The sequence below is a fragment of the Acanthaster planci genome, linkage group LG05 (assembly GCF_054643075.1).
Source record: "Acanthaster planci isolate LZ-2023a linkage group LG05, COTS_SCS, whole genome shotgun sequence".
Lineage (NCBI taxonomy): Eukaryota > Metazoa > Echinodermata > Asteroidea > Valvatida > Acanthasteridae > Acanthaster > Acanthaster planci.
The window spans coordinates 22,744,434-22,769,719 of NC_141781.1; the positions used below are offsets into that span (position 1 = coordinate 22,744,434).

The 25,286-nt window shown below is 40.8% G+C and overlaps 1 protein-coding gene across 1 annotated transcript; it reads left to right on the plus strand.

Moving 5' to 3' along the window:
* Positions 1-494: 494 nt before the first annotated feature.
* On the plus strand, positions 495-22,417 carry LOC110990408 (GTP-binding protein Rit1-like). The gene is made up of 5 exons (XM_022255403.2): positions 495-726; positions 6,928-6,984; positions 14,123-14,196; positions 18,982-19,173; positions 19,550-22,417. The coding sequence occupies exons 1-5, from the start codon at positions 561-563 to the stop codon at positions 19,787-19,789; spliced, it is 729 nt and encodes a 242-aa protein (XP_022111095.1). The 5' UTR covers positions 495-560; the 3' UTR covers positions 19,790-22,417.
* The last annotated feature ends 2,869 nt before the right edge of the window (positions 22,418-25,286 follow it).

The following is a 25,286-nucleotide window of genomic DNA, read 5'->3' on the forward strand; positions in this document are numbered from 1 at the left end:
ACGTGTAACTCCCTAAAATGCTTAGTGCCTGTGCACATGTTTATTGAGAGTCTGGCCCTGAACCCATCCATACATAACATGTGCACTAGTTAATCATGGACGTAACGATGGTGATGTAAAAAAAGTAATGATTCGGATCATTTAATAAACATCCATGACAAAAACAGACAGATGTCGGCAAATGAAAAACATACTACATTGTACTGATTTGTCATTGAATTTTTGTTTCCTTGTGTTAGGTTCATGGGTTACTCATAATGTCAACTACCCACAGATTATCATCCTTCGGATGTCATAATTGATGCTTACTGGAAATCGTTCAATAACTGCTGATTAACTCACCTTCCCCATAAAAACAGTTACCCGAAGGGCGTTAACGTTTGGGCCCACTTTTGGGTGTGGTGCTCTAACTTAGCCGGCCACCACGCGCATGCGGTTTATTTGAGCATCGGTCACCGCGGCCGGCCACACGCCTGATCCCTTATCATGCGCATGCGTATAATGATCACTCATTGCATTGTACTACTGCAGCGATGTGACTTCGATCAAAAGACGTGAAAATGAGTGATTCGTCAGCCGAATCGCGAAGGGTTTTGTCCTCAAGTAGGAACTCGAGAGTGGTAGATCGGGATTCTGAGTCGTCCATGGAGGGTGCCGTCATGACCAAGTCCGGAATGAGAGTTTACAAGATTGTTTTGTTGGGCCAGGGTGGTGTTGGCAAAAGTGGTGAGTTTGTCCATTTGTTGATCGAACAACGACAATGGGTAGGCCTAATGCCGTTGAGTTTTGCATGGCTCTCCACATCACGTTTGTGTGAGTTTAGTACGATGCCTTCCCTGGAGTTTTCTCAAAGTGAGCCAAATCTTCAATGAATTTCTACAATGAACATGTTTATATAAGGTTTTTCTCTGAAGCAACCGCGTGATCATGGCGATCTGATCAAGGCAAGACAGTGTTTTTTGTTACCGGCCTCATGTTTAGTAAAGCCCAAAACGCAAAAGGCATGATGGGCCAGTTTGACGCTTTAGTCTAATTTTTTTTTTTTTTTTTTTTTGGTCTGATTTACAGGTCTTGTATAATGGTATATCAATAACTACCTACATATACACTGTAAATGACTATCTAAAGCATTTAAATGTCTAAATTTAATATGCGTATTCTATATTGTGGATTCCCTCCTTTTATAGCCTAGGCCTAATTATTAGCCTGCATGATATATAGGCCTAGGCCTACACATTTGTATTTATAACTAAATTTAGCTACAAATACGTATAGGCTACCGGAAATACCGTATGGCCGTAGTTGTGCTCAGACTCAAAGAGGTCTTGGACAGCACATAGTACAATAACTTGTACAGTTTGCATGGTGCATGACATGTTGCCTGAGGTGGGCTACCTTGGCATTAACTAATGACCTGAATCAATGTGATTAAGAAAGATTCCACTGGCTAGACTTGCTGTATATTTGATTTCTTGAAAGTTGGCCTGGTTTTGTGACACTGGGAATGTGAGATGACTCTTGCATGTTGTGTGCCTATGACGCAGATGCATGAACGAAGTCGAAGTAGGCCCATGGGGATTTCTCACATTTAGACATAACCTGAATGGACCATTGACTTTTGGACTGTTAAGCGTTGATGAGACTTCAGTAGCTAAAAATTCATAAGGTTGTTCACGCATGCAAATCCTTTTGCATACGCAGCCCTGGAATTTTTTCCCCTCAACTTTCATCAAGCCTCCAGGCTCTATCTAGACTTTACAACATTTGCCAATTTATGTACCGTACAAGGTTCAAGTGTGCATCATAAAAAGTCCAAAGTAGTGCCTCATTTTTTTGGAACAGTTGACTGCTGAGGTCAGTAGAGTTTAAACTAGTGTGCATTCAGCTGTCGGTATGGAATATGCAGCCAAAAGCAGCACTTGTATGTCTATAGACATGTACTGGCAAAAGGCATTCTCTTGCCAAACCTGAGACTTGTACATGAAATATTGACCTGGAAAAAAGCCAATTATCCCAAGGAAACAAGAAGAAGCAATTCTGTAAACAGTGTCTAGCCAACTTTCCTATATTTTGCTTGTAAGGAAGGGCATAGGTAGGCCAAGGCCAGTCACACATTAAACGCACACATTGTATGCAAATGCAGGCCTACGAGACTGTAGGTTGTTGACAATACAAGCATGGAACAAGTGCAAGCGACCAGTTACCACCCTCTGATCTTAGAATCCAGGATATGGGTGTAAATTATAACAGTTGGCACAAATTGCAACCTCAAAATATTGTGACCTTTTTCTGTGCTGTTTTGAACAGGTTGTGAGTTGTAATGTATACAAATTGTAACATTGCAGGGACCCTCTTTGGCATTTGTTACGATTAGTATAAATTCACTGCACTGTGGCTCACACAGTAAAACAGCCTTCATGCGATTTCATTGTATGAAGTGAACATGTCCATGTCCATGGATACCTACATTGTACTTTTGTAGAGTTATTATCGGTACATGTACATACAGAATGTATGCACATTTTTACATCCTTTTGTAGCATGCACCCGTTAGACAACCTGATCTCCAGCTTCCCATTTTGTGTATCAACGGATCTTATGCTGTTTAGGTAATCCAAACTTCCTGCATTGCTGTACTCTATGCACTTTTGCACATTTATACAAGCAGCATTTTGTCGGAAGCCATTGACCCCAAAAAAGCTGCTCTGTGTGGGCGAGCTCCAGTCACCCAAAACAACTGCCCACTCTGTTGACTGCGGTAGTCAGGAATGCTGGAACTCAACACTCATACATGTACAGTTCACTTCTTGTGACACACAGATTTGAATTGACTCATACTCTGAACACAATAAACCCAGAAGGCTATCCCACAACTCAGTCAAAAACCCCGAAGAACAAAATCTGTCATTGAGTTTTGAAACAAAAGTATAAAGCACCCGACATGTTCATGTACATGTACGTGCACAAAGGATTTCACATACTGGTAGTGTAACCATCCAGGACCCATGACCCAGTATCAACTTCTATTGAAGTGCATTGGGTGGAGCTACACTACACTGACTGGGTCCCTGGCCCTGGCCTGTATTTGTACAAAGCTTTTGTTGTGGTATCTGCCCTACCAACTGCTGATCAATACATGGCTGAAGTTACAACCCTGAGTATGAACTTCAACACCTTTTGGAATCTGTGCAAGGAAAAAATACTACACGTACAAGTATGTCAACTCATGAAATGTACACCATTGTGAACATTTGGGCAACTTCCGTGAAAGGATGTTAAAAACATTTCATCCTGACTGCTTACTTTTGTGCCAAAGTGATTAATCTTCACATGTGCTTGTATAGGAAACGTTGTGGAGTTCTGTCAATTTCTCTGTGACTCAGAAATAAACAAAATCATGGTTCAAGGATGGATCTGACTGTTACTATGGCTCAATGACAAATAATTTAGAATAAACGATTCTACAAATTGAGTAGCTTGTGTGCTGTGGTTACTGGGAGAGCAACTTAATACATGTACTTCGACTACTAAAGTCGTTGCCACCTTCAAAGTGCGAAAATGCACATGTAGGTCCTGTTCAATTTCAGTACCACATCAACAAAAACAAGATTACAGTGAAACCTTTGTGTATTGCAGGTGTTCTGTAAGTGTTCAGTCAGCGTGCAACAAATCCACAATAGTTCCTGGCCTGTTGTGTTGTCTGTATTTCTTGTCTGTTAGGAAACTCCACCCATGTTTGCAATGTTTATACCTGTGAAAAGCCGCACTGTGTGGTTTTGTGCTGCTTCTGCCCACAGAAATCCCTGGATCTAACAATAGGTCCTTATTGAACATCAGGGCTGAGAACCTGGTATCACCCTTAATGGAAAACAAATTAAAAATTTTTCCTCAATTTATCAACCCAAACATTTAACCATCAAATATTGTGCATTCACTGTGAAAGGTTTTCATCAGAAGGGAAGACTTAAGGGTCCAAATAGCAAACTACCTGTAGAAAGTGCTTGGTGTTTTAATGGAAGGGAAAGGTTCACCCGCTAAAATGCTTCAGGCATTGTAACTACTGTCCTCAATTCTTGTAAATTGGACTTGCGTTACGAATACAAATGCACGTTATATGCATCAACTTGGTCATTTTGAATTGCAGTGGGCAACCTGCTAGCTAGTGTTTTTATGTACATGTGCATTGTAATGTGTTCATACAACATCCAAATCTGAAGTACATGTACTGGCCATATGTTGTTGTTTTGATGTTTCCCTTGGGAAAGGTAGGAGTTTCACACAAGCCTTGTTTGTCTTTGTGGAGTGCCTGGCTGAGCTGCCAGCTCACTCCCAGGGGTCTGCTACTATCTTGCTGTCCTCAATTTGATTTACGTGCATGCGTTGGGTGGTAACCATGACAACACTGACTGCTGTGCGTCATTGCAGTTCATGAATTATTGTGTTTCTGAATTAGCATCCAGGGTTCCAATCTCTTGTTCACAGAAAAGATAAGTTTGACGTTGTGCACCATATGAGCATTGTAACGGGCATTATGTACACTGTACTTTCATCAGGTTTTGTATGTATGTAGGCTTACATGTTGGGTACATGCAAAGGTACATGTACGAGCAGGTTCCCTGGGCATAATCTGCATGGCATAGAGTCACACAGTGAATTTCTAATTCATTATCATTACATTTTCCATGCATGGCTTTTTCTTGATTTTTCTTTCAATCCAGAGACCAGTTATAAAAAGGAGTTTGTTTCCCCAAGTACAAACCACGGATGCTATGCATGTTGATACTGATAGCAAAAGCTAAACTTTGCAAACTACTTGCAAATTGCACCTCTAACAAAACTAGTAGCACCCCTGAAGGAAACCTTGTAATTTCATCTTTTGTCTTGTTTCTCTTTCTTGATAAGAAAAAACCTTGTACTGTAAATGAAACTGACTTCTATTTTGAAAAGTCACGTTCCTTAAATTTTACCTGTTTCCCAAGAGGAATGCATGGTTGAAATGTTACCTGTGGGTTTGCGTCCAGAAATTGTGCAGTTTAGTTCATACATGCAAGTGAAGTGGGAATTGCCATCCCAAGTAGGAATTGCCATCCCAAATAGGAATTGCCATGCGTAGGAGGAAGTACAACATTTGGCCACTTCCTGGTATTGTTCTTTAAGTTCCAAGAAGACAAGAGTGTGAAGAAGGTGTAGTGACTTGTTTGAGCATGTCTCACTGGCGTAGTGTTTCTTATCCAGTTTGAAAAATGCCAAGTTGGTTGATTCATAGTGCATGAGGTGTGTTTAAGAAAGAGCCGCGCACGTACAGAAGAAAGGGGAGGAAGTTAAAGACATACATGTACGGTACGTATGTACATGTATGTGTATACAGACTTTCACAGGTCCGCACATAGTGGGAATCAAAATTTAGTTACTGGGTCAGTTTTATTCTGAAACTGTATACATGTAGTTTGGTACATTTCCACACGCACAAAAAAAGGCATACATTTTCATTGAGCCCGTGTGGATACATACCGTACCGGTATAGTACATGTACATGAATTCGTAATGGTAGCTACATATTACACATAGGTAATACGATACAGTGTAGCATGTGTTGTGTAGATGTGCTTTCTTGATCTATACACAACAAATAACAGACACAAAGACCAGTCTTACGAAGTATAAACATTGTTCACTGTGTTACATTAGTATGCATGCATTCATTGCTGTAGAGTAGTACTGTACATGTACAGTGTATATCACTGTACAATAGGCAGGGCCAATGTTGCAGTCAACTGTCAACTGCACTGTACTCACATGTACATGTTACACCCCAACTACAGCATCAGTCCCAACTATAGGACCATCCCAACTATTGGGCTATTGTTGGGCCGGCCCAACTGCTGCACAGTGTGTGCATGTCAAAGTCATTAGCAGCTGGTGCTTGCAGAAATGAGTTTTTATAATGAAGTGCCATATTTTACACGAATTATGTCAGATGTGAGCTGCATAAACTAGGGGAAGGTTGAGAAATTTTTGTCAGAGATTGGCCAACAACAGTTGGGCCTGCCCAACTGCGGCACTGTACATGTAGGACCGACAGGACAGTTGGGGTGTAACGCACACATTTCACTAGCATAATGTGTACATGTATTTCCAGAGACCTGGGAGGTCAGGTCACGGCTATAAATAAATCTGTTGATGCCTAAGCCATGTCATTTAGGCTACAGGCATGTACATGTGCATGTACAATGAATACATGTACATAATAACATTCCTGTGTCATGTACAGTGTACATGTACATACTTTCTACATGTACTGTATGTACTTGGTATACATGTACAGTACATGTACATGTACAACAAAGCAACAGTTACTGCTGTGCTTATTGTGGGGCAGTGTGTTTCACCATATACATGTACAAACCCATACAAACCCATGGTTTCACGAAGTCTGCATGGTTTTACAATTGATCTCTTCTGCTGTTGCATAAAAAAGGAACTTTCTAAAAGTCACTTGTATCCAAAATCACAATTTACAAAAAGTAATCAGAAATGTCAGTTTCATTTTGTCATATTGTCAAGCTGACTCAGAATGCACACTGACAGTTATGCCTTTTACCAACCGTTTCTGTTTTTGTATTGTTTGTTGTGATTTTTGTTGATAATTAATGTTACAGTCAGCTTTTCCTTTTTACGATGACGTAAGGCTTAGAATGTTGAAATTTCAGTTCTTGACATTATTGATAGTTCATCATGAAGTCACTAAATGGCTAACATTTACAGTGTTCTTATAAGAGTAACATGTATTGTATTGATGCTGAGCTAACAAATGTTTGTTTCCTGATCGTTAGTTTTAATAGGAAGAAGACATCACAATAAAAGAGACAATTCAGAGTGATGTTTAATTCACCTTACTGTCCTCTCCTTTTTCTTTCTTTGCCACAGCATTGACACTTCAGTTTGTGACGCACAGTTTCCTTGAGTATCACGATCCCACGATAGGTAAGAAAAAAAAGCAAAAGTAATCCTGGACGTCATACCTGTAAGGCTGTACGTGTATCTGTCACCAGGGCATCTAACCAAATGTGACCTGGTAGCAGCTAGACTGTGCCTGTATTCGGCAGTTATTGACGTCATCTACTTGTTGAAAAAAATGCGGAGTGATTTGAAATGAAGCATAAGATAATTAGGTCTATAAGACAGTGTGGTTACTTAGGTATATCGCATGCAATTAATTGACGGCTGGGCAGAGTAATTGACAGAAAAACACTTGAGATTGTAAATCATTGACGTCATCTACTTGTTTAAACAAGGAAAGGGGGTTGGTAATGACAGACGCACAACAAAGAGCCAGAGAATTAATCACAGTGGAGATTCTACATCAAAACAAGATTGCTAAAAAGGGTTTGGAACAATGGAAGAGGATATTACCAGTGTGAAAATCACAAAAGTCTTGTTTGTTCATCACTAGTACCATTGTGAAATTCACAAAAGTCTTGTTTGTTCGTCGCTAGTACCAGTGTGAAAATCAAAAAAGTCTTGTTTGTTCATCGCTAGTACCATTGTGAAAATCACAAAAGTCTTGTTTGTTCGTCGCTAGTACCAGTGTGAAAATCACAAAAGTCTTGTTTGTTCATCGCTAGTACCAGTGTTAGGGGTGTGCATTTGCGGGTATTTTTAGAACCGGGTACCCGTTTTTCGTTAACATCGGGTACCCGGGTACCCGGAAAAGAGATCGCCTGATAATGGCATTGCGCGCAACCCGGTGGATCACATGCCCGAAACACGGTTCTTTTTGGTACCTAGGAAGCAAGCAGAACATTGTTCTAAACGTTTGAGTTAATCTCTCCTACCTTTTTATCACACGGAATTGTTATCTTCAGTTTTCAAATTTTGTGTGGATGTATGAAACAGAAAAACAAATCTTCACGGGAAACGTCAGAAAAAAGAACAGAGCTGCAAACCACGTACATGATATACGCACCTGCAAACGCTCAAAGGAAATGTCCCGGATGCTGCATGACCACGGACACGCGGAACGCATGTGGCGTGAACGAATGGTGAGCGCTGGTCGTGTCACGTGCGGACCAGATCAGTGCGTCACGTCACGGGTTAAAAGGCTTAAAGTTTTATGTACAAAAATACCACCGTAACTCGAACAATGCCCACACCATTACATCCACTTATTTTGAAGTTTCTGATTCAAAAACCGCCACCAAAATGCTTCAAACGGCGTTGAAAGAATCGGAGTTTATATAGGGTCAGGAGTCATCGCAAGTTCATTTCTTTTCTGACGAGGACCAGTACGTTGCATATATCAACGTAGCTGCAACTGTGTAATCCTGGCTTTCAAGACGCTGAAACTAACCTGATTGCAACGCGGGCCCAATTGTAGTCCCCTTCAGGCAGTCCAATCGCTGACACTGCAGCAGCCATGTGACCGTAAAAAGAAAGGTCATGTGACCACACGTAAGCAAGCCCAAGTGAAAAAAAATAGCAGCGCTCCATGTTGTTAAATGACTAAGCGATACGAAAGTTTTTCCACACGAAGGTACGTACCACGATGAAGTGGTTTAGTTTTATAAATACTTTTTCAGGATAACTCCATTCCCCTGAGGTTCAAATTGTCGAGATTTTAATGCATAAGTACTTCGACAAGGAAAATTTGATTGGCCGACTGTATTATGGCTTGCACCTGTCAACATTTCCTTTTTTTTTCGAATGAAAAAATACTTGGATTTGAAATGCTTTAGTACATACAGAAAAAATCATTCCTGCTTTTTTGGTCAATTCCTCATCCACAGTTCCGGTGAATTACTGAGGAAATTCAAGTTGCTTTAATTTAAAATAATTTTGAAACGGAATATTTCTTGGTATAAAACTTAACTAAACTGGTTCTCTGACTCTTTGGGTTTTTAGCGCACATTTAGTGCTTTGATTATAAAAAGAGGCCGATCAACCGCACAATCTGTGCGTGATCGCTACTTACCGCACGCCGTGTGGAGTCCAAGTACCGCAGGAATATTACACAATCCGCTCTCGCTTCGTCGTCAATCCCGACATAAAGTAATTTTCATTCATATTGTTTTATTTGACAAAAATACTCTTAATTCAAACAGTAAGCACTACTTATTCTGCACAAAAGTCATTTAGGCCGACAGGGTTTGATAGTTACAAATACAGTCATGCAAGTGTACATCAACAGCGCTCCCCCCTCGTAAGACAAAACTCCTTCGGTCTCTTGTTCATATAGGTTTGGTACAGTCAGTTTCCTAGTTCCGGATCGCGAAAATTATTCAGTAAGACTGCAGCTAAAAAATCCTCAAATTCGAGTGAAATATGGTCAGAAGTCAACTTTGTGTTTGGATATACTTTAATTTTTTTTTTTCAAAATCTAAGCTTTTATATTTGGATTCACAGGATCGATCGACGAAAGTGATGATGACACCTTTCCTAGTTCTGGATCGGTTTAGGATCGAGACAAAAACGTCTTCACAAATAAAAAGTAACCACACGAAAAATCCATTTTCAGCCAAAACTATTGTAAAAAGTTGCTTTTCTAATAGAGAATCTTTTAATTTTGAGAAAATTAGATGAAAAATAAGAATTCTAATGAATTAAAAAGGTAGAAATTGCGTACGGTTTGACTCGACTTTTAAACTGTACAGTGAGCTATCAACGTTATCCTCCCCGCGCCGCACAGTTGACGAACCCATTACGTCACATACATTTCTGCTGCGCCCGTGTAGTTGAGTTCGCAACGACTTTGCGTGGTAACGCCGCGCGATCCGAGAGTGGGGGAAAAGCTTGCAGTTTTCGCTAAATTAACAAAAACAGAAACTCTAAAAAAGTCATTTTAATTAAGTGGACATTAGATGCAAAGGTTTATATGACTATTCAATTTAAAGAAATATTTAAAATCACACGTTGCGAGTGACCTATCGCCGGTGAATTTTAGTGGTTTTTCACTCTTGTGAACTAGGAAATTCCGGAACTAGGAAAACGACTTGCGGTACAATGGGCGGAGTGGGTAACAAAATTAGCTGTCGATCTCCGAATTCAAGTTTCATGTATGACCGCGGGACCGGGTTTTCATCGGCACGGTGGTTTTCCATGAAGTCTGTCCTTCAGTAAGAAATTTCACAGACATTTTATGCATGAATGTTTGTTCCTAATTTATTTACTTTTTTACGGGTACCCGGCCCGGAAAAATGGAACCGGGTTTTGAAATCGACGGGCGGGTACCCGGGTACCCGGGTACCCGGCACAGGCCTAACCAGTGTGAAAATCAAAAAAGTCTTGTTTGTTCATCGCTAGTACCATTGTGAAAATCACAAAAGTCTTGTTTGTTCATCGCTAGTACCAGTGTGAAAATCAAAAAAGTCTTGTTTGTTCATCGCTAGTACCATTGTGAAAATCACAAAAGTCCTAATTGTTCATTGTTAGTACCAGTGTGAAAATCACAAAAGTCTTAATTGTTCATCGCTTATGTCATCTACTCATTGAAAAGAATTAATACACGTTACTAGAGTCAAGTTAAAATGAGCACTAGAAATGTAACTCTGTCCTGACAAAAAAATGGCACCATTGCAGGTTTGATGAGAAAACTTGACAAACCTGATTCTTCAGGTTTGAATGGAATACAGGTAGATGTGAAAAGGTACACGGAAGGGGCAGTGAAAGGTTGATGAGTCAGTTTATGTCATTAGAAGTTGTGAAAAGGTCCAGAGCTACAGCTATACTGTGCATCATAATGTCTGCAAATCTACATTTTCACACATGTTGACATGTATCTGAAACCCTGTTTTGCCATCAATGTCTCTTGATTACTGGACAGATGTACAGTGTATGGGTACATGTGAGTAGATGCTCCCAAGTGTTAGCCTAGCGTATGTAGGGATCCATGTAGGAGTCCTTTTCTTTTGTTAGGAAAATCAAAACAGTACGGTGTGCCCCTGTAACTGTCTTGTTCACCATAAGTCTATATATATTTATTTCAACATGTGTGCAGTCTCAATAACCCAGTGAAATGTGACATGCAAGCATTACATGTACATACGTATAGGTGTTCCTGCTATCTTTATGCCTCCTGTAGGACATGTTCTATGATGTGTTTATGTGCTATTCCCTTTATTGTGTGGGTACTGCAGTGGAATGCATTGACAGCCACTTGGGTGACTCCCTACAGAGGAATTACATTGGCTTTCAATCCAAAATGCACTAAATAATTAATAGGTAGTTTTGAGGTGTCCCTGGATGAACATGTAAATTGTTAATGGCTGGGTATTTGAGTTGATAGGAATTTCATTGAATACATGTACATGTGTGTTGTCATCCTGTTATTCCTGAGAGAAATTGACCAGTGTAGACAAAATGTTTATTGTCTTTTACCTGTACATGTACGTACCCTTGAAACCATCCTAACATTGTGGTAAATTTCAAATATTTGATGCAGTTTCAAGGGAAGATTTTGTCATTTATTATTGCAAAACAAAAGCAAAATCTGGAAAAGAATATTGAGAGTTTGTGAAAAACTTGCTGGTTAAAATGAAATGGGACTCTGCACATGTAATTTTTATGTTTTTGGAAAGGAAACTGTACAAATTTGGAACTTCTGAGAGTATATTTAGAATGAGGGGGTATTTATGTCACCTCGAGGATCTGAAGGATAAAAACTACAGAAATGATTCAGAGGGGCTACGCTACCCCTCTAGGGAAGTCCTGTGTCACCCCTTCCCCTGCTGAAGGTCCCTCTCAACTCACAACTTCAGAAATACACAACTGAAATGTCTCCTTCCGTCTTGAAAATCATCCTAGTGACTTTTGGCTGGATATTGTTCCACATTGACAGATAGGTTGTTTTGAAATGCTTGATTTTTCTGTTTAAGATCAAATACACATAGGGCACTTACTTTCTTGATTCATCATTGCATTTTTGGCTCATACACTGTACTTTTTATTTTTGATTCAGTGTGATCGAGAAAGACTGCAATGAGGTTATTTCATGATCAATAAATGATGCATAAAACAGTTGTAGGGTCCACTAGGCATATGCAAAATGGAGAAGTTAGGGCAGTAGTAAAGATAGATTGGCTGACTCCTGTACATGCTGGAAGTGGAGGAGGGAAAGGCTTCTTTGCGATGTGTTGGGGGCCTAGTACATATAGTTCTTGGCCGTGATTCTCCATTGAGTCAGGAAATGTATCAGAGTAGGGTGATGGACTGTCTTCTTTGGCCCCAGTCGCGGATATCCGCTCAGAGTTGATGTGAAAACTCACTAAAGCGGCGCACCCTTCCGTTGACGTCACGCACGTGGCGCGGTCAGTCTGGCAGCGGGAAAGCTGCGAACATCAGCAGCCAAAGAAGGGGACTTGGGAGGGATAAAACACACCTTATTTTTCGTAAAGGAAAAAACCTGCCTAAATCCTTGAGGGATGACCTGCCCTTATTGCAACAGGAACTATGAAGAATAACAGGGAGACGGATGTTAAGACAGAAATGCAGGGTTGTGTGGCTAGTTGATGACAGAATACATCTTTTGAGGTTGAGGAATGGGCATCCTTAATTCCTTGGTGTCTTGAATTAGTTAGTCACCAGTGTTGGCAGTATGTAGACAGAGATCTCTGAAGCAAAGGGACTCTGTCGTGATTGGCATACATGTACTTACATGTATTTGCAAAATAAGGAATTAATTTATGTTGCATCAGGAATGCAGTAGGTTTACATGTAACAGCAAATTTCCCCATATATCTATGTCTATGATGGAAGTGTTTTTCAGTTGGCCCATTTGGCTGACAGCCAGTACTGTCCCACTTTAATAAATGTTGTGCTTTGACATTATGCCTGAGGTTTCTAGCAAACAGTGACTCCAAAGGTAACAAATATAGAAACTGAAGACCTTTAAAAGCTCCTGCCTTGAGGCAGAAAACAATGCCTAGATTAAATGTGTTATGAGAACAAAAAAGTCAGCAGCAGAAAAGAAGTTTGGCAGGGATTGCAGGTCTTAGCTGTCTTACTGTTGTTTACATCGCTGGCCATTTTTTGTGTTCCCTGGGGTTTGTCAAAATGACCACCTTGCTCTACTGTCTTGGCAAGAAGCCAAGAGACAGGGCAGCCTCCTTGAGCCAGGACCTGAGAGCATCTTGTCTCTTACATTACATCTCAAGCATTTGTCAATCTAGTCTCTCAAGGCGCTCTGACGTCAACCACTCACCTGCTCATCAGACTTCATCAGCCCCCTTTTCTCTGTTGTCAAGATCACCATTTAAGCAGCTTGTGCCCCCAAACTATTTGTGTGTGGGTTTCATGTCACTAATCAGTTAAGTAATTAATAGACATCGCTTAGTTTTCTGTTTACCAGGATTGTACCCTTTTTGATTACTTATACACACTGACGCATCAGTGATTACTTCAGATACCTGCATGGCATGTCAGTTATTGTTTTTTGTCTTGACGTTGTTTTGATCTGAAGCTAAGAATAACCCCATCCATCTGTGTCATCACTGACCTGCAGCAATGTTTGTATCTCACCTTCTATGTTTAAAAGAAGAAGAAAGAAAAACACTTGACATTTTGGAATTCTGTCTTTCCCATAAATAGTCCATGTGATATTTTATCTGTATCAGGTGAACCTTTTAGGATGATAAGATGAGAGAGACTATCGTTAGTCTTGACAACTTGGCAAAATATTTGTCTTTTAGAGATGTCACTAAATGTAAGTTTAATAGTTCCAGTCGATAATGAAAAAAAATGAATTTGGAATAGGTATTATTTCATTGCAAACAGTTTTGTTTTGAATTCTGCCACAACCAACAAATTAATTTCAGGTGTTTTTGAGGCTCCAAATGAGAGTTTATATTAAGATGACATACAGTACATTGTACATGTACCTGTCAAGTATATTGCCTAACATAACATAAACATGAAAAAGCAATGTACGTGATGTCGCATGTCATTTCAGCTGTGATTTCCTATTGTTAATCAAATACACGTACATGTACATCATATATGCATTTCAGGCATTTAAGTGCTTCTTAGCTCATTATAGGGGATCCCTGATCATTCGTAAACACCCCCCCCCCGATAAATGATAACAACATCTGTACAATGTGTTTTTTTGTTACTTTTTCCTCTTCTTCAGAGGATGCATATCAGCAGCAAGCGGTGATTGATGGAGAAGTGGGATTATTGGATATACTGGACACAGCAGGACAGGTGAGTGCCAACCCCTCCTGCAGCCCCTCCCACTATCTACACCCCTTAGCAGGACAGGGAAGTACCACCCCCTCCTGCAGCCCCTCCCACTATCCACACCCCTTAGCAGGACAGGGAAGTACCACCCCCTCCTGCAGCCCCTCCCACTATCCACACCCCTTAGTAGGACAGGGAAGTACCAACCCCTCCTGCAGCCCCTCCCACTATCTACACCCCTTAGTAGGACAGGGAAGTGCCAACCCCTCCTGCAGCCCCTCCCACTATCCACACCCCTTAGCAGGACAGGGAAGTACCACCCCCTCCTGCAGCCCCTCCCACTATCCACACCCCTTAGCAGGACAGGGAAGTACCACCCCCTCTTGCAGCCTCTCCCACTATCCACACCCCTTAGCAGGACAGGGAAGTACCACCCCCTCCTGCAGCCCCTCCCACTATCCACACCCCTTAGTAGGACAGGGAAGTACCACCCCCTCCTGCAGCCCCTCCCACTATCCACACCCCTTAGCAGGACAGGGAAGTACCAACCCCTCCTGCAGCCCCCCCCCCCACAATCCATGAGGGGTGTAGATTTGCATATCTAAGGAAAGTCTGGGGTTTCTAGTTAGTGATATGTAGTGTTACTTTATTCATTTCATGTTGCAGTGGTACCATGGAGGTGATAGCAGCATATCAGTTTTATAAGACTTGGAAAAGGAGGGGTCCAGCTGCCCAGGCTACCCTCAAACTCTAAGGGAAACTTGTACAAGATTTGTTAATTGTCATGAAACCTTCACCTGTGCCAAAATATGGGTGACTGTAATGCCATTGATATTTAGTTTGAATGCCCAACCTGGGAATAGGTCATGGATAACATGTCTGTAATCAGTGTTGCCAGGTTTTAATTTCCATATCCAGAACCTAAATTTTGACTTCACTTTGGGAAGAATGACAAACAATCTTGAAAGTTGACATTTAGGTGTAGTCAACATTTAGCGAACAATCACTTCAGTTTGATATGATCACAGCTGGTGTGCAAATGGCAAGAGCACTTTGAATAACAGGAACACACCAAGCACAATGTAATCTGGATTGAATTTTTTTTTCACAAAGTGGTTAAAGTTCTCCATGTGGTCACGCCCCTTGATGGCATGTCAGTTGCGAAAGTACAATAACAAAGTTGTTATTTTGCAAGAAGGGATCATGATAGTGGAACATCCCACATTTAGTTTGAGTCACTGCTTGATGGAAAGTCAAAGGAGGGTGTATGGGAGTACATGGACATGGTCAGATTTCCCCTGAGATAGGGGTCAAGGAGAAGCTTGGTACATGTTCATGTATACCTTTGTGTGCGTGCATATGTGGATAGATAAGTGACCTTACCATAAAATCGCAGAAAGGGAGGGAGCAGCAGAGTAAGGTGGTGAGTTGTCATAATGCCGGATGCATTGGTCTGGTCTTGTTGTAGTGGGTAACCACTTGCTAGTCTCAATTAAGACAGAGATATAATTGATGGATAGGAACAGCTGAGAGGAATGATCACATTAGGGGGATAAGACAAAGAAGATTTCACACCCTAAATGAAAATGGGGAGGCCTGACAACAGGAGATGACAGGAAACGACATAATTGTGCCTCCTGATAATCATGGTACAACACTGACTGAGAAATGAAGAAGACACTGAGTATAATCAAACACTGCTGTGAGTCCTCTGCTGTACAGTCACTTCCATGGCAAGGTCACTCATCAGTTTCAAAGTACTGTACATACTGTATTTAAATTGTTAATGAAATTCATGTACATTCATGTGCACAGAGTCAGGTTATCAGCAATGCTGAACAGCTTGGCAATTAAGCTGTTTTTTTTATGGGGGAAAAACTCTGGAAGTCAGGCCACGGCAGTTCATGGAAAATCAGGGCAACAATTATTTTTCACTTTGCCCTAGAAAAAAAGAGAATGACACCCAGATCCTTGTCAGTTGATTGGTGGAACTCACATCACATGACAGTTATTATTGCTGCCATTCATGCCAGCAGCCAGTCCCATTAACCCATTGTATGCAACAGTTTGAATCATCCTTGTTTCCTAAGTGTGTTGTCCAGTGTCCACACATGTGTTGATATGACTTATCCTAGGTGCACCAAATAAAACGGGCATACATATGAAAGAATGACAACCAAAACCTGTAAAAACAGTAATTATTGATGTTAAAAAACATTGCTTCCATGGTTACCGGTAGTTAGAATTTGGGGAATAATTACAACATTAATTTGGTTCCAAATTGAAAGCAAATGGAATTTGTTTTGAACCTAGCTTTTGCAATTTAAATCATTGGAATTTTATTGTAAGAAGTGACAAGGATCTGTTTATTTTGAAAAATTGAGTGGCTTGAAATTGTGAAAACGGAGGACTGTTATCATCACTAAGCAATATCTGGCCCTTTCCATTCGCCTTTTGAAATGGACAAGTCCAGATTTTACTTTGCAATAATATGCCACTCCTTCCATTCTGAGCTACTCAATCTTTGCATACTAAGGGTATTGCCCTGTACATGGAGATACAGTATCCTCCAAATTTACAAGTTCTCTCAGCATTCACGATAAGATGCGAATGTTCCATGCTCTTGTCATTGGTAACACCCTCCCCTGCCAAGCCCTGCCTCCCCAGGATGAGCAAGGGAAGCTGGATCTAATTCCTTAAGCAATCAGTCCATTTCCATGAGTGATATCACATCCTTTCCACGACTAATAAACTCCACCCAAACTTGGCACGATTAGCTCCATTGCTCAGGCTGTATTTACTTACCTGCTTGCCCACTGCTCACACAAGCACCGCTGTGTTTGTGATTCAGTACTATAATTAGTTAACCAGTCGTAAGCACACTGCTACCTGTCACACCTGTGGATGTAATTAGTGATTCACAGAACTAACATACACGGAAAATTCAGTGAGAGTACACTCACCTGTACTTGTTCGTTATTCTTCATTACTTACATGTTCTTATATGAACTTGTAAGTTACAACTAAAAATCCAGAAATATTGTTAATGATACACATCAATGTGTTAGTGGTTTGTCTTTCAGTAGTCATCACAAATCAATTAACAAGTCTGTGTGATTTGTAGGAGACAGTAAAACTCAAAGGAATTGGGAAGATTAAAGTATGCACTTGTCACGTAGAGGGTGTGTCATTTATTAGAATGTCTGTGATTCATTACTTAAATATAAATCTGACCTGTTGAAGTTGAATCAATTAGATGTATTAGTTACAGATATTAGTGTTCTTGATTCAGTTCTTCCTCATTTTATCAGATGGTAGTCAGCTCTTCAAAAGAAGTATGATTCTTTCTACATGCCCATTGGGATTTTACGCATTGACATATATTTATTAACTGTTAAAGAGTTGAGACGAAAGTGGAAAAGCAACAGCTGAGTGATAAAAGAATCAGAGATAAAAATAATCACACAATTGACATTTGTATGAATCTGGTTAGGGAGGGACTTCTAGAGAAAACTGCATAATTCTGAGAACCATGTTCAAGAGATTCTGTTACCTGGCAATCATTTTGGTTTTGTTTTTCTCAGTAAAATCAAGTTTATTTCCAGTCAAAGGTAGTATACAATAACTTATAAGTAGTGCAATAGTTGAGGTGGCAACATGTTTTTCACAATCCAATACTAAGCTGCAGCAGAGTCATGTTGTTTAATACTGTGATAGGAATGTAAGATGCCCAGGATAGGAATTGAACAGCAATGTGAGTTTACACATGTCAATCAACACTGGGTATACATGTACTCTACAGACAGTCCACATTGCCTTTTTCTCTTCTAGCTTTCTCTTTGAATAGCCCTGACGAGTTTCAGCTTTCCTCCTTCCCCCAATCCACAGCTTACCTATTAGTGTGATTCTGATAGAGAAATATATTGACGAGCTTATCCAATCCACTCTCATTAGCTAGGGGATTTACCAATCAATTTTCTGTAAGGCTGATAAGGGGTGGAGACACAGATTTCATTGGCCCAGGGGAGGGTTGGTGTCCCGTGGGTGGGTTATGTGACTCATGGCCAGTCATGGGTAGAGAGAAGGGATATGTGGTGGTTCCCTGCTTAGCCCTAAGGGAGGGGGTTCTTATCTTAGTGAACTTGTGACCTCACTCATGCATGGCAAACCAGGCTGGGGCTTGCAATATAATTTTACCCTTCAAAGACTCTGTTGATGTTGGTAACCTTTAGCACTACATATTGCACCTCTTAGTGCCCCGGCTGGTACCAAATAGCCCCCACCTTCTAGCCAAAGTCACATTTCTAACAATTTGTAAAATCGTACTAATGCGGTCCTTGGTCCAGAAAAGCAGAGAAAGTTAAGTGCAGCAATTCCATTCAAAGTCACATCAAAATTGTTCTGTACACTGCAACAACAGGTTGTTGAGCTCACACTTCTTCAAATTCTTCGGAACATTTAACCTCTGCAGCTCTGCTCATACTTGGCAAGAGCAGTTGGAGCAAAGATGTTATTGACAGCTTATTGCTTGATGGATCACTTGCATGTGTCAACCTGACACAGGGATGGCAACTTTTGGAAAGCGGCAAATATTGCTACAAAGTTGCAGTTGTTTCTGACAAAGCTTAGGTAATTGCCTTCCTGCCTGACTTGAAGCATTTCCTTGGCCGAAGTCAGCCTGACTCCACCTATAAATCAATCAGACTGTCGACTTGCCTGTGTTTAAACCATTGTTCTCTCACTCTAGTCACGCCTTAGCCATCCATTAACCACCTGTCATGCTCTCTCATTCTTCCTCTTTTCCTTCAGGCTGAGTTCACCGCCATGCGTGATCAGTATATGCGCGGTGGCGAGGGCTTCATCATTTGCTACTCCATCACCGACCGACGTAGTTTCCTGGAAGCCTCAGAGTTCAAGAAGGTCATTGAGCGCGTAAGGAACACTGACGAGGTCCCCATCGTGCTCGTGGGCAACAAGTATGACTTAGAGCACAAGCGAGCGGTGAGTGAGCAGCAGTCCATTCAGATCTAGGTCGTGCATAGAGGGGGGGTGACTTTTTTGTCTCAGATGGGTGACAAGGGGAAAAAATGTGAACAACCACTCGACAGATGTGGCCTTTCCATTGAGCAGCATGCATTAGTTTTATTTGCACTCAATGCTTGCTGACATGCCTCAGTAGAGTCCTAGTTCTGAGTCATTTAGTCACTTGCATCACCTTCGTGAACAGACTAGTCGCTCAGAAACCATCAAGTCTACACAGACATGATCTTGAGTATCCATGGCTAAATGTAATCCAGTTTTGTGTTGCAAGCTAAAACCTCTGTGTCATCTCAGCATCTATTCATATAGAAGCCTTTCCTTGGTGTCAATATTCCAGGTTACAATGGAAGAAGGGCAGGCATTAGCCCGAGAGTTCAGCTGTCCATTCTTCGAGACCTCTGCTGCCTTACGTCATTTTGTGGATGACGTCTTCTACACACTGGTCCGAGAGATTCGCATGAAAGAGAAGAATGACATTCTTGCCCTTGAAAAGCGGTTCAAGAAAAAAGACAAGTCCATCAAACTACAGAACCTGGTCAGGAAGGTCTTCAGAAAAAAGAGCAGCACAACATTATGAATTCACGGTCTTAAAGACCAGTAGTGAGCATTGAGGAAACCTTGTGAGAAACTTTCACAAACCACAAGAGTTTGCAACAACAAGAGCCAAAGTTGCCTGTTAGTGAGTTCATAAGCAACTTGAGTCTCTGCGTCGGAGCAAAGAACTGCCAGCTTTCACAGTAGACTTTCATTCTGTTGTCCCTTTGGAACTTGTTATCAGCGCCATTTTGTTTTTACTAACAAGGATAAGCTGCTGTGGTCATTGGTCTCATGTGAGTCAGGAAAGCACAACAAATTGGTTCCAAAACAAATTTAGTGAACCTGTCTGCCGTCTTTTTAATTGCATGCACACCAACATTATGGCAAGTCACTGCAGTAAACTGTGCCATTATTCAGTCTTTCTTACCTTCTGATAAGAAATATTGCTGGCTGTCCATTCATACATATACTTACTGATAACCTTACATAGCCTTATCTAGTGTCATCACAGCTTGGAGACCAACACTGAGTAAACTTTTTGTCGTGATGTTTAGGGTAGATACTTTGAGCAGGAGATAGCAATCAGGTGGATCTGATCAGCTAGTCTTTTGCAATCTGGTCAGGTAATTCTACACAGCAGTGATTTGCTGGCACTGTTTATCCACGGTCACCTAATATTATGAGGCACAAGTGCATTGTAAAATTTGTGCCAGAATTTCAGGAACACTAGTTCAAGCCAGCAGATGTACTCGTACATGCAGCATGTATGTGGAAGTGTTCACTTTGAGCAGAGTCATCTAAACCTATAACCAAATAACCTGCCAGAAAGAACAGTCAGAATCAAATACCACCATCTTGGTCTTGTCTCTGGAAGCCTTTGCATAAGTACATATTAACCATATCACCTTGTCACAAGCACCCCATAGTGTTTTGAAGTAATGATGCAATCAGAATGGCTGAAGAATGCTCTAGCTTGATGAAGAAACTTTTGATGAATATTTTCAAAAACTAATTTTTAAGATTTCCAGTTTTGAAATTGTAACATTATGCACTTGTACCTATCAGGCATTCATGCTGCAAACATTAGATGGTGCTCTACAGCTTAGAATGGTCACAAATGCACGCCTCACTTATAGTAGTGTGCTTTACAAAAGTATAGAAAAAGTGAGTAGGTTCAATGCTGCAGTGAGTTACTTTGGTAAACTGTAATAGAATTCTTCTTGAGTGATCAACAAGTTTGAATTAGAGTGCCAAAAATAAAACAAAACTTAATACATGTCAGTGGTGCTAGACAGGGTTAGGTGAGGGAGGCACTTCTATTTGCAACAAACAAAATGCTGACCCATTATTCATGATGCATTGGCCTTCTGTAGAAACGTAAATACTATAGTAACTTTCCTTAATCCTCCAACTGTTGAGTTGGGCTATTCAGGCTCAAAACCTGGCTCTGAACAACAACAAAGATTTCGCCTCTGCCTTTCACCTTAAACATTGGCTCTACCCAGAGCAAAGAAAAATGGGGTCTGCTTCAGCGTTGGAAAAGCAGTCACTTGAGGCCAAGATTTTTCCAATCTCAACAGTCTTTCATTGTCAGACATAGCTCTGTAGAAAAAACTGTTTGTTGTTCCTCTAATAAACAAAAAGAGGACAGTTTGGATGAGTCCTTTTTTTCAAAACCTCCTCATTACATTTTTTATGTTTCATCAGTCAAAAGTTAAAGGCACCCAATACATGTACATCTTTTATGTCAAATTCAACATCATCTTTCTTTTGTGTGCAAATTTGATGGAGTGTATTTCCAACATTTTTCTTGAAGATACTTGATCACAGCCATTAATCAGGGTAACTTCTATCGAAAAACTCTGAGATGTTTAAAATTACCCCAACTGCAATGCTAAAGCTTTTATAATCAATTTCATTATAATTTATTGTACAGTGCACATTGTTTTATTTAAGTAATCGAAGTGTGTGAAATTTGGTCACTTTGGTTTTAGTATTTGTATTTTGTACAGAAAAAGTTGTACATGTAATAGATCTATATTCTGTCAAATAGTGTGTTATATGTGTACAAATGAAGCTGTATATAATGTTAATAGTACCAATAATAAAGCATTGGTTATAAATAGTTGTTGACAGTTTAGGTGATACAGTAATTTCTCCATTGTTTCCCCCATTAGCTTTGTGAAACATTACACTTATTGCTTGTGCAGTTACATACAATAAAACTATTGTTCAAATGTTTCTTGATGGCCTTTTCAAGTGTTCCAGTTATGGGTGCATTTTTATTGAGAACACTGGGCAAATTTTTAGATTATTTAGAATTTTTCAGAAATAAAGAACAAACGTTTGTTGGAAGTTGTCCTGAAAATACTGAAGATGCCTAAACAAAATCTTCACCTGGGTAATTAGAGTGAACTCACTTGTCAGTAGACAAGGAGTTTTATCACCTAGGTAATTAGAGTGAACTCACTTGTCAGTAGACAAGGAGTTTTATCACCTGGGTAATTACAGTGAACTCACTTGTCAGTAGACAAGGACTTTTATCAAAAATTGAATGGCCCTGTTCATTTATAAAAATCTATACCTTTTATATAATGTTAATTTTTTATGCAGATGTAATTTTGAAATTTACACAGAAAAATAAAATCACAGAAAGAAATGGACATAATCTCCCTGAGCTTTTTTGTCTTGTTCCCTGTTTAGTTTTTTTATATTTAGCCGTTTACGACGTCTTGTTTTGTTGCTTTCTGTTTGCGCCGAACTAACTGAACCCCCAAACATCATTTTCCACTCAGTATTAAAAGTGAAAATGTTATAGTTTTCTAGTTTTTTGACCTTTTGTATGAGTAATTCTACACGCAGTATAGTATTCATGCAAATCCAAGCAAAAAGTTTCAGCAGCGAACACAACGGATTGACAAGTCAATGGGAGTTTTTGCTGTCTTTGAACAACTCAAGCCACGAAACGGCGTGATCTCTTGAAGCTTCTTGTAAGATGGCATGTTCTGTTGATGTTAAGACCGGAGCCAGCCGTTATTGGACAGAGGGCGCTGTTCAATTAATAAAAAATAAGCAGAGATGCACCCGCTGCTTCCGGGCACATAGTGCGGTTAAAAATACATTCATTAAATTCACATTACGTTGAAGGAAGAAGGGCGTATTGCATACTTTTCGATAAAACGATTGTCAAGTGAAACCAAAGAGATTCGTAAGACGTACGGAAAATGAGAAACAAGAAAGTTATTTTGGTTTGTTTTGCTTTAATTGAAATCAATTTTTACGGAGCTCTTGTTCATCCGCAACCGGATAATAAAAGCCTACTATGCACATTTACATTTACAAATCGTGGCACTAATTATACAGGCAAAGCTTTGTGCTACTTTGGTAACTCTCACAATTCGCTCATTGGCACTGCGGAAGAGTGGTAGACACGTGGTTAGTCTTCACTTTGAAACTTAAACAGTATGATCAAAGAATTCTTCGTTGTCGCGGAGTGCTTTATTATCAGTTGGATTCGTTTGGGGGAAAAGATATCAGCTGCCAGTACAACAATAAAATCTCCCTAGCTAAGACGAAGGGGGTTGATGAAATCATCGGCAAAAGCTCAATCTTTGGAGGTGGACACAACCCCGCAAGAGATGACCCATGAGTTATGACTTTCAGCTATCCGTGTTTTGTGTTGCTGGACCGTACCTTGCCCCACCCAGGTTGTGCTCATCCCCAAATCAATTCGTTAAGAATTAGCCTGACAGCAGTCTTTAAAAACAAAAGAGACACAGACACTTTCCGGTGAGCCATCCATTCATCTTGAGTCCTAGTCTAAATCTACTTTACCCCGAGGCCTGGGCTTAAAACAAAAGCAATCAGTGTTTATCTCGATGACAAATCGAAAAGGTCGGTGTCAAATTCAGTTTGAGGCGAGGGATCATCTGGAAGAATAAAGCTCTAGGTTTTCCGGTCCGGGTGAGCAGAGAATGACGTTAGCGCAATGCTGTGCTGTGGACAGGCAAAGGACTGGCCTAGAGACAGAAGGGTCGCTCGACGGCAAGTCATTGGGTGACTATAGGGAGAGGGAACGCCCTGACCTGACTTTAGCCTGTAAGCCACTAGGCTCGGGCGTCATGAACGCATAAATCACTACAGATAGGCCTACTAGTACTGTTCATTTATAGGTCTTTTTTGTACTGGACCATTTTATAAAACATCCATATGGCGAAACTAATTTAAAAAAACAACATCTTAAAAGGGTCAAATTAAAAGTGTGAACCATCACAAGTATTAAATAGAACGGCAAAGCCGCCATGGCTTGCTGCTTGTTATGAATTTGAATTTCCCTCCCTTAACAACAGCTTATTTTACAAGACATCCAAGTTATACAAATTTGGTTACTAAATTACAGGTGTATTCTAACCAAGCTTCATCCATTTTTTTTAACAAGATTGGTTGACATACGATCCGACTGCAATACAGATGCACAGGATATTTTATCGACCTTAACGATAAAATTCATTATACTTTGGGAGAAAAAAACCTAGCTAGTGCTGTGCGCAGACTGTGTGTTGAAACTTTCCTTCCTCTCTGGTTGAAAGGTGCCTATCGTTAAAAGTAAATCAACAAAGACCAAAAACAAAGGAGATACGGGTACAAAGGCTTCACATTTCTTTACAGGAGAGAGGCCCTGAATGCCTACAGAATGTGGGTCCAGTACAGTCAGTCTAGATGATTATCAATGCATTTGTGAGTTTGATGGATGGTGCATGATCAAAATTCCTCTAAAGTACAGTTCTGCACTTTGTTTCCAACCCCATCATCCTATCCTCTACAATTCTACTCCCCCACCATCCCATATCTACCATGTCTACGTTGACTCCACCCCTAATCCCATCTATCTCCACCCTTCCATCATCTTGTCCATTTCTTCCTCTGCCCCCTCCCCATTATCCTATCCATCTCCTACTCCACCCCCTGCCCATCATCCTATCCACTTCCTACTCTGCCCCCTCCCCATCATCCTATCCATCTCCTACTCCGACCCCCTCTCTGTCATCCTATCCATCTCCTACTCCACCCCTCCCCATCATCCTATCCATCTCCTACTCCGCCCCCTCCCCATCATCCTATCCATTTCCTACTCCACCCCCTGCCCATCATCCTATCCATCTCCTACTCCACCCCTCCCCATCATCCTATCCATCTCCTACTCCACCCCTCCCCATCATCCTATCCATCTCCTAATCCACCCCCTCCCCATCATCCTTTCCATCTCCTACTCCAACCCCCTCCCCATCATCCTATCCATCTCCTACTCCACCCCCTCCCCATCATCCTATCCATCTCCTACTCCACCCCCTCTCTGTCATCCTATCCATCTCCTACTCCACCGGACCCCTGTCCACCATTTCCTTCACTTCTCGCTCTGGCTGTCCCATCATCCCACTAATCCAGCCCAACCATAACGCCAACCCTATCCAGCATTTCATCCACTTTCTACATACATGTACCTTGTCCCCATGATCCTCCTCCTACAGGTACCCCTC